This window comes from Cupressus sempervirens, chromosome 7, assembly GCF_028749045.1.
Source record: "Cupressus sempervirens isolate cs-2001-9-10 chromosome 7, ASM2874904v1, whole genome shotgun sequence".
Classification (NCBI taxonomy): domain Eukaryota; kingdom Viridiplantae; phylum Streptophyta; class Pinopsida; order Cupressales; family Cupressaceae; genus Cupressus; species Cupressus sempervirens.
In genome coordinates this window covers 668,097,997-668,111,055 of record NC_143124.1, presented here as the reverse complement: position 1 = coordinate 668,111,055, position 13,059 = coordinate 668,097,997, and the positions used below count along the sequence as shown (strand labels likewise).

The 13,059-nt window shown below is 33.7% G+C and overlaps 1 protein-coding gene across 1 annotated transcript in view; it reads right to left on the bottom strand.

Annotated features, from left to right (window-relative positions):
• ATPQ (ATP synthase D chain) overlaps window positions 1-8,695 on the bottom strand; it is a 63,519-nt gene extending 54,824 nt beyond the window's left edge. Inside the window, exon 1 of the mRNA XM_089792506.1 lies at window positions 8,477-8,695. Coding sequence (XP_089648632.1) covers window positions 8,477-8,638 — 162 coding nt within the window. The 5' untranslated portion in view covers window positions 8,639-8,695. The remainder of the gene's footprint in view (window positions 1-8,476) is intronic.
• Window positions 8,696-13,059: the final 4,364 nt, after the last annotated feature.

Below are 13,059 nucleotides of genomic sequence, written 5' to 3'. Positions count from 1 at the left end.
TGATGAACATATTTTTTAATATAGTTTATTGTATTTCTTATTTAAGCGTATTGATATTTAATATATATTAAACCTGTTGGTGCAAATACGTATTTACTATTTACACTTTACTTAAGTTTACTTAGGTTAATGCATTATTTTATTATTTTGCATTATTTTATTATTTTATTTTGTGAGACACTTAGGAGTTTGTGTACCTTTATGAGTTGTCATGTTGACAACACAGAAGTACGCAACTCTATTTCAGCACATGGTGTCCATAACACTGGAGTTTGCATCATTCACTGAGCTGTCATGTAGACAACACAATCATTCGCACTCCATTTTTAGCACATGTTGTCTACAACATAAATTTGCGTGATACACCATTGTAGGCTTATTCTCTCATCATCGCACTTACTTCCGTGCTTAATGGAGGATAACCCATATCTGGTGGACATGTGCCTGGTTGTATGACTTATCATGATGTTATTCTGAGGCATTCTAAATGCATCTCAAAGACCTTTATATACAGGCACTCCTAGGGTACTTTAATGCATATTGAATCGAATACATTTTTATTCTGATCATAGTGCTTTCTGGTCTACAGTTGTGCTCGTGTTTGAGTTTTTAGTTCTTGGGTGAATCTTGCCCTAAGGCAAATTCTTACATGGTATCAGAGCTATACCAAATTCTTACAAAACCTATGATTAAATTATAATAAAATTTATATCGTCATCTTATTTATTTATTTGTTAAGCTATATTTTTTTTATCACCAAGATGCCAAAGCCAAGATTAATTATTATTATTGTGTTGTGATTAATTATTATTATTATTTATTAAGCTTGAGTAAACTCAAACCCAAGACCTCCCACATAAGAGGCTTTTGCCTTATATATACAAATATAAATTTTATTAATTAATTTTATCAAATTGATTGTAATAATAATTGTCTAGAGTTTTTTAATATATTAATTATTGCATATATATATATAAACACATCCACATCCCCCCCAAAAAGTAATCGTGCATCTGCAAACCCGATTCTCACATTGGCATCTGTATCTGCACCCAAATTGGTCAGCTTAGTCTGTATGTGATCATTACAGAGTGTGCTCCATTTAATTTGCTTATATCTGTGAGATAATCAAGTGATCAAACTTCATTATATGCTCATTGATTGCTAAGTGTTAACAAACAGAAGCTTAAGATCTGTGTATTTATTTTGGAATATAATTAAGTTTCTATTTTGGGTGTGGCTGGGTATTTCCCTCTAGTAGGACGCTTTTCGCAGGATAAATAACTGGGTCATTTGCTCTTATACTTTTGTGTGCTTCAGTATATTGCATTTATACTTTTTCTGGTTCCAAAACTTCAACAGGACAGGGGGGTTGAACTCTGCAGTATTTTTCTATTGCGACAAATATGCTTCCAATTGGCTTAAAGGAACAGAAAGAAATCAATTTATAACTTTCAAGACATAAACTTTCTTCCATGATGATTCATTCCATAAAAAAACCTACCTCAAAGGATGTCTGCAATGTGCATCACTTACTCTGAACTAACCTAATCAACTGCAATTACCAAATATTTGAATGAATTTTTACCTATTTGAGTTTACTAAGATTAACTAGGCAGAATCTTTTCTAATTTAGGAATTTGAATGTGTCACTCCCACTATGTTTGTACCATAGTTAAACACTGAGCTATAGATGTTTTCATCTTTTAGATGTAAAAGAAATTATGCAACATTAAATCAGCCATGAAAAAAACATTAAATAACAAAAAGATGGCACTATTAGTATTTCAAATGCAAAAAAATATGAGAATAACAAGACTATGTTATAAGAAAGGAAATAACTACAATATATATCATCTGAGTTTTTAAACCCAATGTGGATAAAGATATGACAGGTTCCCAATCAAATAGGTTAATTACATATACCCATTATCCCAAGTCTATCTAAATGTTAAAAAAGAAAGGCACGTCACTTCTCAATTAGTTTGTTTTCTCTTCATAAAATCCATGAAAATAAAGCCAATGTGAAACAAGACCTAGCAAAGCAAGCAATGTCAGCGACCCATACATGCAATGGTAAACTCCCAAAAAGTAATGCCTCCCACATCTGAGATGTAAGAAAAATAAAACATGCTAAAGAATATCTATGTGTACCAACCCATATCCCTTCCACTAGGTAAAAACAAAGATCAACATGCTAAAGAAGGTCTATGTGTACCAACCCATATCCTTTCCACTAGGTAAAAACAAAGATCAATGGTTGGAGCTCTTCCCAATCTAGATATGAGGGAAGAAAATGCAAGATGAATATCTATACTAACTGTGCTGCACCTCCAAGTCAATAATGAAAAGTGCTAAGACTAAATCAAGGGTCCTAGGCCTTATTACGAGGTAATTGGTAAATACTTGCTTATTAATAACAGAGACCGAAAGGTCAATTTATACAAAAGGAAGAGACGATGTTTCCTTACGAAACGATCGTAAAGAATAGAAACATTCTATTCCAGAGAAAGCAAAAAACGAAAGCAAACTAAAGCTAAAGATATTTACAAGATAACCATTAACTAATAATAGACGTCTTATCTATTATTGTAATACAAAATTCCCCCCCATTGTCTGATCTAAGAGTAATAATAGATTTCCCAAACTCTTTTTCAACTAAGGGTTTAAACCTCTGAAATACAATAAATGCATCGGATTTCTTTTTAAGGAAATACACCCACATTTTTCTGCTGAAATCATCTACAAACAACAAAAAATACCTGTACCCAAGAACAGAAGGAGTGGCCATAGGGCCGCAGATATCAGCATGAACAAGCTGAAGTACTTGAGAAGCTCGCCAAGAATCGCCACTGGGGAAAGGTGTGCGATGTTGCTTCCCAGCCTGACATGCGTCACAAACTCCAAGATGTTGGGTTTGAATCTCTGGCAAACCAAGAACAAGCTCATCCCGAGCAAGTTGTGAAAGATAATGCACATTTAAGTGCCCATATCGCTGATGCCAAAATGTGCTGATGGAAGATCGCCGAGCAGCCATAGCTAAGTCCTGAGAATCACCAAAATCAGTAAGTCTGAAAAGACCATGATCCTCAAGACCAACTGCAATAGTAGACTTAGTCGCCCGATCAATGATAGTGCACTGATGTGAACTAAAGGTGACTGCCAAGTGTGGAGAATGTCGCAGCAACTGACTGACCGAGAGTAGATTTAGTTCCATCCCTGGAACGTAGTACACATCAAGGAATATGAGCTTCCTCCCAACAAACTGAATTTGAATGTTGCCTTTACCAACAACCGTGTACTCTTCTCCACCACCAAAGATAACAGAATCTGAATAAAGCTGGTAGTCAGTAAACCAGTCTCTGCGGTGAGTGAAATGTCGAGAGGCACCTGAATCAATGTACCAGGCAAATGACTGTACATGATTTGCGGGTCTTTTAGCCATGAAGGCGTAAGTGGCAGATTCCACCTGCTCAGTGTGCTCTGCACTGTTCGCTTTAGGTTGCGAACCTGATTGCTTAGACTGGGCAGCTAAGCGTTTCCGACATGCAACCTTCATGTGACCATACTTGTGGCAATAGTTGCATTGAATGTTCTTCTTTTTGGTACCATCGGATGCTGGAGCAGAAGACTTTTGCTGAGATGGTTGTTGAAACTTGCCCTTATCCTTCTGAAAGGATTTCGCAGCAAAGGCTTGCTCAGTGGAGGTGGAACTGGAGCTGCTACCGAATTGTTGTTTCCACCGATCTTGCTGAAGTAGCAGGGTGCAAAGATCAGTGAACTTTAGATCAACACCAGTAGATGTGATGTTGAGAGTCTCGATAAAATGCTCATAGGAATTTGGTAAACTCTGAAGAGTGATTACCACAATATCCTCTTCCTCCATCTTGCGACCGATGGCAAGTAACTGATCACGGATTTCCTGAATCCGATTCAGGTGTGCCTGGAGCGAGGTGCGCTCATCCATGACAATAGAAAACAGAGTGTTTTTCAGAAAGAAGGCTCTGCTCTTGTCGGAAGTCTCATGAAGACCTTTTAGATGTGTCCAGATTTCGGCAGCTGTCTTGCCGGATGGAATCTGAGAAAGCTGGTCATCAGCTACGAAGAGTTTGAGAAGCATTACTGCTTCTCGATTGTTCAGATCCCATGTATCTTGATTTTGTACAAATCAAAGCAATTTTTAACAATTAAAGAGTAGTATCCAAAGATGAAGGCATAAAAGATACAAAAGAACTGTTATCAAAGAGAATATTAAAATCCTCAAAGGTTTCCTCTAAATCAACAAGGAGAGACTTGCAAAACATGTTATCAAGATTTTCCGAACAGTCATCCCAATGACGTACCTTTGAAACACTGATTTGATCCTACTAAGCTAACTCATTAAGAAATGGAATTGAAGAACTATCAACACATCTCTAGAACCTCCATTCGTGAAAGGACTTCATGATTCAAATGACCACAATGCTCATTTTAGAAAATGTCCACACTAGATGGCTAAGTGGGAACATTAGTTGAGGAATCATAAAAAACAAAATGGGATAACACACACAACAAAGACTGATCATTTGTCTCCCCAACTTCAGCAATGTCATTCTATGCATATCTCAAATAACCACAAAATTAGATGTGAATTTGACACTTACATGTCCCGTTATGTGTAATCTAATAGATGGATACAAGATTAACTGACAAGGTACACAAAAAACATCATTAAATGACTTCACCCATGACAATAAACCCTACCACACATTCATTCATTAACATATGTATCTTGTGACAGAAGCATGTGATGAGAAATTGCAAAGCCAAGGATCCATCTCACTGAATGACATTATTGTAATAACAAGAAGTCCCTTACCTTATGATTTTCAAGCTTGAAGATTATAAAGATGTTGAAACTTGTGATTTAGTTAAAAGCAACTTGAGATTATTTTCAGTATGTACGTATGGATTTTCCCTTCTTCTATAAATACCTTTCGAATGAAGGGGATACGGAAACTGCTTTAAAGCACATGATGAATCTTGTCAATCTTTTTGTACATTTATTTTCATTTTAGTTGTGTTCATGTTCCTCTGATTCTTTCTAAGAATTGAGTTGCCTAGCCATTCGTGTATGCAGTTTAGAAGACTTCATGGGACCCATTTGAATTAAAAAATTTAATCTTAAATAGAAAACTTGATGGGACGGATTTGAACTAAATTTTTTAATCCTGAATCAGAAGATCAGAAAATGCATTAAAAGAAGGTGAAGTATATGCAGCTTCCATAAATGTCCAAAGTGTATGAAAGCTATAGACGAAAAAAGAATACTTAAACCACTCTTAAATAGCATATTCAGAATCAATTGTGGATTTTATTTATCAATTTTACGAACTTTTAGCTACATTCCCCTCAATGCAATCAAAACTGACGAGGATCAAGGTTAATCAAGTCAATATAAATTTGATGGTCCCTAACTTTATCAATATTACCATAAAAAATGCTCCTTAGGTATTGAACATTTGTCAAGGTGAGAATAGAGATCAAAAATTACTTGTGCACCGTGTCTCAAAGTTCGCTGGATTTCGGCCATGAGATTCGAAATTTGGTGAACTTAAAAAAATTCTTAAAAATTGTTGTCGTTCGCCAATAAATTCGTAAGGTTTCGAGTTTAGGTTAAAAAAATCATGTCGCTAGCATGGCCAATGTGGATATCACCACAGACAAGATGGAATTCATGCAAGTTGTTGCGATGTTGTTTCAGACAGCAGTTGTGATGCTGTTTCAAAGACAATACACGTGCATACATATTCAAATCCCGTGCTCACAATGCTCAACTTTCCAGTCTCAACTTTGGCTAAACGCACAGACTTCCCTCTTGCGACTGCATTTTGCATGAAGAGATACTCAATTTTTTAAGAAAAAACATAAAAAATGTTTCAGATTCCTTTTGTCTTAAATTTTTTATTTAAATGATATTAAACATCTTAAATTGTGGTTTAGAAACAATGGGATTTTTTTTAATTTGGTTCTATTCAAATTTTAAAATGCTAAATATAAAATTATAATGCATTTATCAATTAATATTAATAATACCAATCAAAAATTATATATTAATATATAAAATAAGATTTTTAACATATTTAAGTTACAATATTGTTCAATAATATATATATATATAATATTTGTTTATTTTTCAAATTATTATTTATATTTTTTTTAATTTAATTTATATAGGTGAATTTAATGTCGAATTTTTTCAAAAACAATTATACTGTTGAATTTTTTCAAAAAAAATTGTCGTGTCGAATTTTAACCGAATTTTATAGTTGCTGAACATGAACTTGAGCTCAAACCTTGTGACTTAGCTTGTGAGCATATGTAACCAAAAGCTTTCAACAGTTACTTCCGCACTCCTTTTGTTTGGCATTAGTAGTTTAAGGAATCAATTCACCTATGTATGTAATGCAAACCTTTTCCCTTTCATAGTTTCATACAGATGTTTTCAGAGTTGTATACTCACAGGGTTCACAGATGAATACCAATTTTACCCATTGCAAGCTCACACAGATGAAACAAGTGTGATCAAGAAGAAACAAACACAGCAAGACACTCACAATGAACTCAATAAAACAATGCCTGGCACTTCAGGAGGTACTTTATTTTAGTGTGTTTTTATACTGCAAGAAAGAAGGAGATTAAAGAGAGAAGTGCAATCAATCTAATCAAAATCAGATGGAAAAAATTAAATTAGAGCATAAAGACTGGAAAGAGTTTTTCAACTGCTATGTGAAGTAGAAATTCCACCAATTAGAGCAAAGGTTTTACCCATTTTTATGCAAAATTCTTAATAATGGTAGTGAAACTCTCAGCTACCTTAGTATTGGTAATGTTTTCCAAGTTTGGAAAACCTATCAAATTTAGAGAACCTGCGAAATGGAGGAGGTCCAAATTTAGTAGAATCGCCAAGTTCAGAGCCAATACCAATGTGCACAAAGGCAGAAAAGATACAGGTGTTTGATAATGTAATGCTATGTAAACCTGTTTAAATGCTTAAAGTGTGTTCCATGTGTTTTTAACTTTTCACGATGCCTCATACATGAACCTTTAGAAAAAAATAAATCAACTTTTGAATCCCAAAATTTTCATCAAGTACCCGGCAATTTTTCAAATAGTTTTTTTCAACTTGGACTTGCCTGAATAGTAAGTCATATGGCTTCAACCTACATGCTTGAGGAAGATAAAAAATGTTTCAACTACATTTCTCAGAGTTTAAAGAATAGACAATAGAACACTGAGATTTCAATAGTTAAAGATGTAACTGCATTGTCCATTTGGCTCCAAACTACCTCAAAATGTATGCAACCTGAAAAATCTTCAATCGAACAACTTTTGTTCACCGAGTGATTTGCCTGAAACTAAAGTCTATCCCAACCATTTTGATCTTTTTGAATGCAATATGAACAATCCATTTCCAACATGCCTTACTGTTACATTACAAAAAGTTATGCAATATTAGATCATCCTAAGAATAATGAAAACAATTACACTAATTCAAATGCTAGCAGCCTAGCATTAAAAGCATTAAAAGATTTTAATACTTGTATCCTATGTATCAGTATGTTGGATGAAAGGATAGAATAACTAAATATAAGCTCTGTGTTTCCCAAAAGACAGGAAAATGTCATGTACCAATTATCTCAAGTCCTAAGCGACAAAAATAAAACCACCATATTTAACTAAGGAATGATACTTCTTAAAAATTAGCTAAAAAGTTATAGGTCGTCAAAGCAATAATAAGTTGTTGGACTGCTTCATGTGCTCCTACAGTTGAAACTATTTTAAATTCAGTATAAGTTGTTTGGCATAAGTCGTTCGACTGCTTCAAGTGCTCCTACATGCTTATGATTTTCGTGTAATCTGTTTAATATGGATTGAGCCAAAATCATAGTTTTTGAATGTGATTTTAATCCATACAAGCTTGAACCGCATTCTATTATACTTGGGCCACATTTGAACGTGCCCCGTTAAACCTGAGCCAATGATGAATGTACCCAATTGGCCTTAGAATTTAGGCTTAACCCTATTCAATTTTGATCGTTGACCGCAACTACTAAATCGCAAACTTATCAAATGTCTGCTATAAGGTACAGATAACCTTATTTGTTAATAATGTCGAGTCCCATTGCCATAACTACGCAACCCCCTGAGTCTGTTTTGTGCGTTTTCGCATGCCATAGTAATAGGTGTTTTGAACCATCTTCACTCAGTGCACTTGGGACTAATTTTACAAAACAAGATCTCTATGAGACTGCTGAATGAAAATCTAATGACCATATTAGAGATCTAAAACACTGTTAAACTGTTTTTTAATGTAAGTTTACATTAGCATTCATTTTAGTAGGAATCAAAAGGGGGGGAAGAACTAGGGTTTCGTTGAAATGTCAGAAGGGGCAAACACGGAAAAATCATTAAAAGGGGATGTCAGATGCAAAACCTGATTGAACTTTGTGTCGAGAGTGCGTTTAACTTCTTCGTAAGTGTTACGCAAGGTTTTGAACTCCTTGCGTGCGGCGTCAGTCACAAGAAGCTTCGCCATGCCATCCCAGTCGATCGTCTTCGCGGCCTGTTCTGCGATGTTCTTCCCTTTTCCGCTCATTTTGTAGCTGCGATTCGATCTTCTCACCTGCTGCCCGATCCTTCTTGTAAAGCGAACAATTAAATGAGGAACAATCGCTTTGCCTTATACAATTTTATTTGCATTTTTTAGGGAAATAGAGTTATATAATTTTTATTTCTTGTTAACAGGGAAATTTTGATTAATATTAGTTCTACATGTTATGTAGCTTTGAACTTCGTCTGGATATATCTTTTCATTCAATTTCATTTCACATGCGTGGATATGAACTTCCTCTAGTTCTATCTCTTCTTTTAATTTCATACATGTGGAATTGAAAAAGGTTTAGATTTGTAAATGTAAATGTGATTTTGGATTTCTAAAATCAAGTTTGATGATGAGATCAAGTTGACTCCTTTTATATTAATCATTGTTCATTGATTTGATCATAAAATGTGTAAAATGTATTTTAAAGTATTGTATAAAAATCAAGTATTTAATTAATAAGAGCTTAATTGTATTGTTCTTACATGAGTATTATGTTAGCATAGCATCACTCAAAATAAATTAGACATTCATATATTTGTTCAAAGTCTCTTCAATCTTATCAAAATATTGATTAGGGTAAAGGGAGGAGAGTTATATGTTCTACTAGGATTGTCACTTTAGAGCATCTAAAGCCTCCAAAATTAAATTAATAATTTTTTTGACAATTTTTAAAAATAAAAAACTTCAATATATTTAAAACTAAACGCGATCTTGGAACAAAAATTTATCAACATGTTTGTCAAGTCCATATTGTGCCTTCATCATCATCTGCACCAATGCCTTATCCGTATCAAGCTTTCCATCAAGGAGATCCTTCCCATGCTAAGTACAATTCATAACAATGTGTCCCTTCTTCTTGCAATGGTAGCACACAAATAGGCACTAATTTGGAGAGGCTAATAAGCTTATAGATTGTTTCCAAATAAGAGATGTGATATTCAAGAAGGTTTATTTTTTTCTCTTATAAACATTTTCAGGGATTCAAAATTAAATGCAAAAGAAAATAAGGATGCAAAAATGAAAGTAGTTAGCTATTCCTGCACAACTAATTCCTCTCTCTAACATGTGGTTCCTCAACATTACATGTGGTTTCTTCTAAGGAAAGCTCTATGGTATATCATGTCTCTGAAATAGTCAAACTTGATGTCCTTGGTTTATCATAGCATGTTGAATTGTCATATGTGATAAATGAAACTCATTAAATGAAAAGTTGATGTTTTTTGGATGGATTGGTAGTGATTTCTATTTATTTGATCGACAAATGACTATTCTAAGTTTAGTTTGTATAGAGCATATATTGATCCACAAATGCTTGGTACTCATCTTGTTTGATCTATGAGCATTTGAATTTGTGTGGCTTGTGTCTAGATCTCTTCCTTATTTATGGCGTAGGGATTACCATAGCACATTCTCTACTCTAGTTTTTTTCTCACAATCATGTTTTTTGTTAACTATTGTTCTATAGGTCAAAGTGCTCTATATTTTGTTTCAATATCATGTAGTATTTCTTTGTCAGGAGATAGCTAGTTTGCAATGCCACTATGTCATTCTCTTCCTTTTACAATTGATTTGACATTTTCTATCCCTTTCTCACACGTTCTTAGGTCTCTTGCTTCTTCATCTCTTTAGAGAAAAATGACTAATGTTTGCAAGGTATAAGAATTTGATGTCATTCATTGTTGGGAGGATTTTTGGATAAATAAGAGTTTCTTTATGAATTTTCAACAAGTTTACTCCATATATCCACAATTAGTGATCTCTAGGAAGATATCTTTGCTTCTTTCCACTCTTGGCTTTCCATCAATAAAGTTTTGATTGGTGAAGATATGTTCATAATGGTGCTTTAGAAGTTTGATGTTGTCAAAGATTTAATTATACATGCACAAGAAGATCCTTGTAGATATGAATCATCCTTCCTCGAACTAGCACAAATGGTGTTTCTCGAGGAGAGTACTAATGGAAGGTAGTCATCTAATCAAGTAGTTGCAACACATTGTTAATCCTTCTTATTCTACCATAAAGAAACCTAATTTTAACTTTACCATAACATATAATTTTTAACTAAAGAATTTCATGTCCAAGTACTCCTTAGCTCCATCAAATTATTTATATTCAAAAATTGATGTATATTATAGCTCATATGGAATAATGCACTTGAGTCAATCAACCATGCGTAATTACATGAATGAGTAACCAAAGTTGCAAAAAATGTCTTCCTTTTGAGAATCAAAATCAAAATTGTTTTCCTTATTTTTCTTCTTCTTCTCTTCTTTACACTCCTTGCAAATGTATCTAGACTTACTATAATTCTAGCAAATACCTTTGAACTTTACAAGAGATTTGGATTGCCCATTGGTTTTGGATTTATTATGATTCTTGTTCTTCTTGTCTTTTACCTTTGGTTTTACACAAACAACTAGAGATTCCTTGGGACTAATGGACAGCTTCATCCTCATCTCTTTAGAAATAAAATAGCCTACAATAGCTTCCATCCTAAAAATAGTATAAGTATTATCAACGTCCATACTAAGAGAATCTCACAAACTAAACAAATAACAAAGAAAGACCTAACTATTCTCCTCCCTGTCTACCTTCACACTGACTTGTGATAATTGAGACACAACCATATTGAATAGCTCTAGGTCATCTGTAATTTGTTTACCCTCCTCTATTCTCAAGTAATATAGTTTCTACTAAAGTTTTTTCTTGATATATCTCACTAACACTACTACATTTGGGACTAATTTTCAATGGCTATTTGTCACATAGTCCGACGGATTACCATTGGAATACCAACAAAATGTTTCATCGTTGAATAAGCGTTGGAATTACCAATAGGCATTAAAGTTGTTGGAATTCCAATGCCAAGGCTATCCATAAAAATTAGACATCAATGGAATACCAACACCATTTATTGTTAGTAAAATATAGGGAACTACAAGCTATGAAAGCAACTTGGCTGGCATAAGACCGATAATGATGTCATTAGGTGTACGATATTCTCATTGGAACCTCCATCAGTGGTCTTTGATATTTCGATGGCAAGTAGTTGAAGTTATCGACGAGGATGTCTTTGGGTGTACAACATCCTTGTTGGAACATATGTAAAAAATTATTTAGGTGTCATCAGAAGTCTGATGACTTGTGCATGGTATAAGTGTGTCAGGAAAATGATTTGGCAATTAACAATTTCTATGTTGGTAGTGGTATATTACTTTCCCACCATAAACTAATCTTTTAAGTTTGACTTAAAAATTACAAAAAAATTTCTAAAGTAATATGCAAATGATTAGATGAGGAGTGTTGATTGTACAAGTGACATTTATCCAACTCAGAGTCATAGTATTGGAATGAGAATCAACTTAAAGACATTTAGACAAGAGATTGAATAAACATCTATTCATAATGATTATATTTACATAGTACCCATAATCAAGTTATGGTATGCATTATGTGGACTTGATTATGGGCATTCTGCAAATATAATCATTATGAATGCTAATTTCAAATGTTTATTGTGTCAATCTCTTGCGTGAATACCTTTAAGTCGATTCACATTCCAATACTATGACTTTGAGTTGGATATATGCCACTTGTGCAATCAACACTCCTCATGTAATCACTTGTGCATTATTTTAGAAAATTTCTATAGTTTTTAAGCCAAACTTTAAAAAAATGGTTTATGGCGAGAGAATACTATACCACTACCAACATGGGAATCATTTTCCTGACACAATATACCATGCACAATTTGTTGTACTTCCAAAAAAGAGCATCGACATGATCTCTAAGTTTAAAGAATATATAATAATAGGAAATATGAAAGCACATTATGGATTTATTCACATTTTCATCATAGAAAAGGAGGTCCATATTAATGATGTTCCAGTTATACCAAAAAGGTGTTGCTATTATAATTATGACAAGGGTAGGTGGATACTTCCATGAGACATAATAACATGTACATTATATTGCCAACTACAATGGGGTATGTAAATGGTTGCTTGAGAGAAATCTAATGCAAAAACCACTTAGTTGCCAAAAGTTGTAAAGAACCTTTGAAATAAGTCTTTTTCTAGGGTTTAAAATATACTACTCATAAATGTTACTATAAATGTGCCACAACAATACATAAAAAAAACTTCACCTAATAAGTATTATGAGAGTTTTGGAGTGTGGAATCCAAATCAATTTACAAAAAAGATTGTGCTTGGGTCCTTGGGGAAGCATTCATATTTTACTTCATTATATCTTTTTACTGGTAGACTTTTAAGACTACTTGCCCAGCACCAAGTCATGGTAGAGTTTGAGCTATACTTAAAGATACTTGTGGAAGATTTCTCACACAATGGGTTTCTAACATATACACAATGTTAAAGTGGTGTTCTTTGAATAGTTTATTTCCATTTAAATTT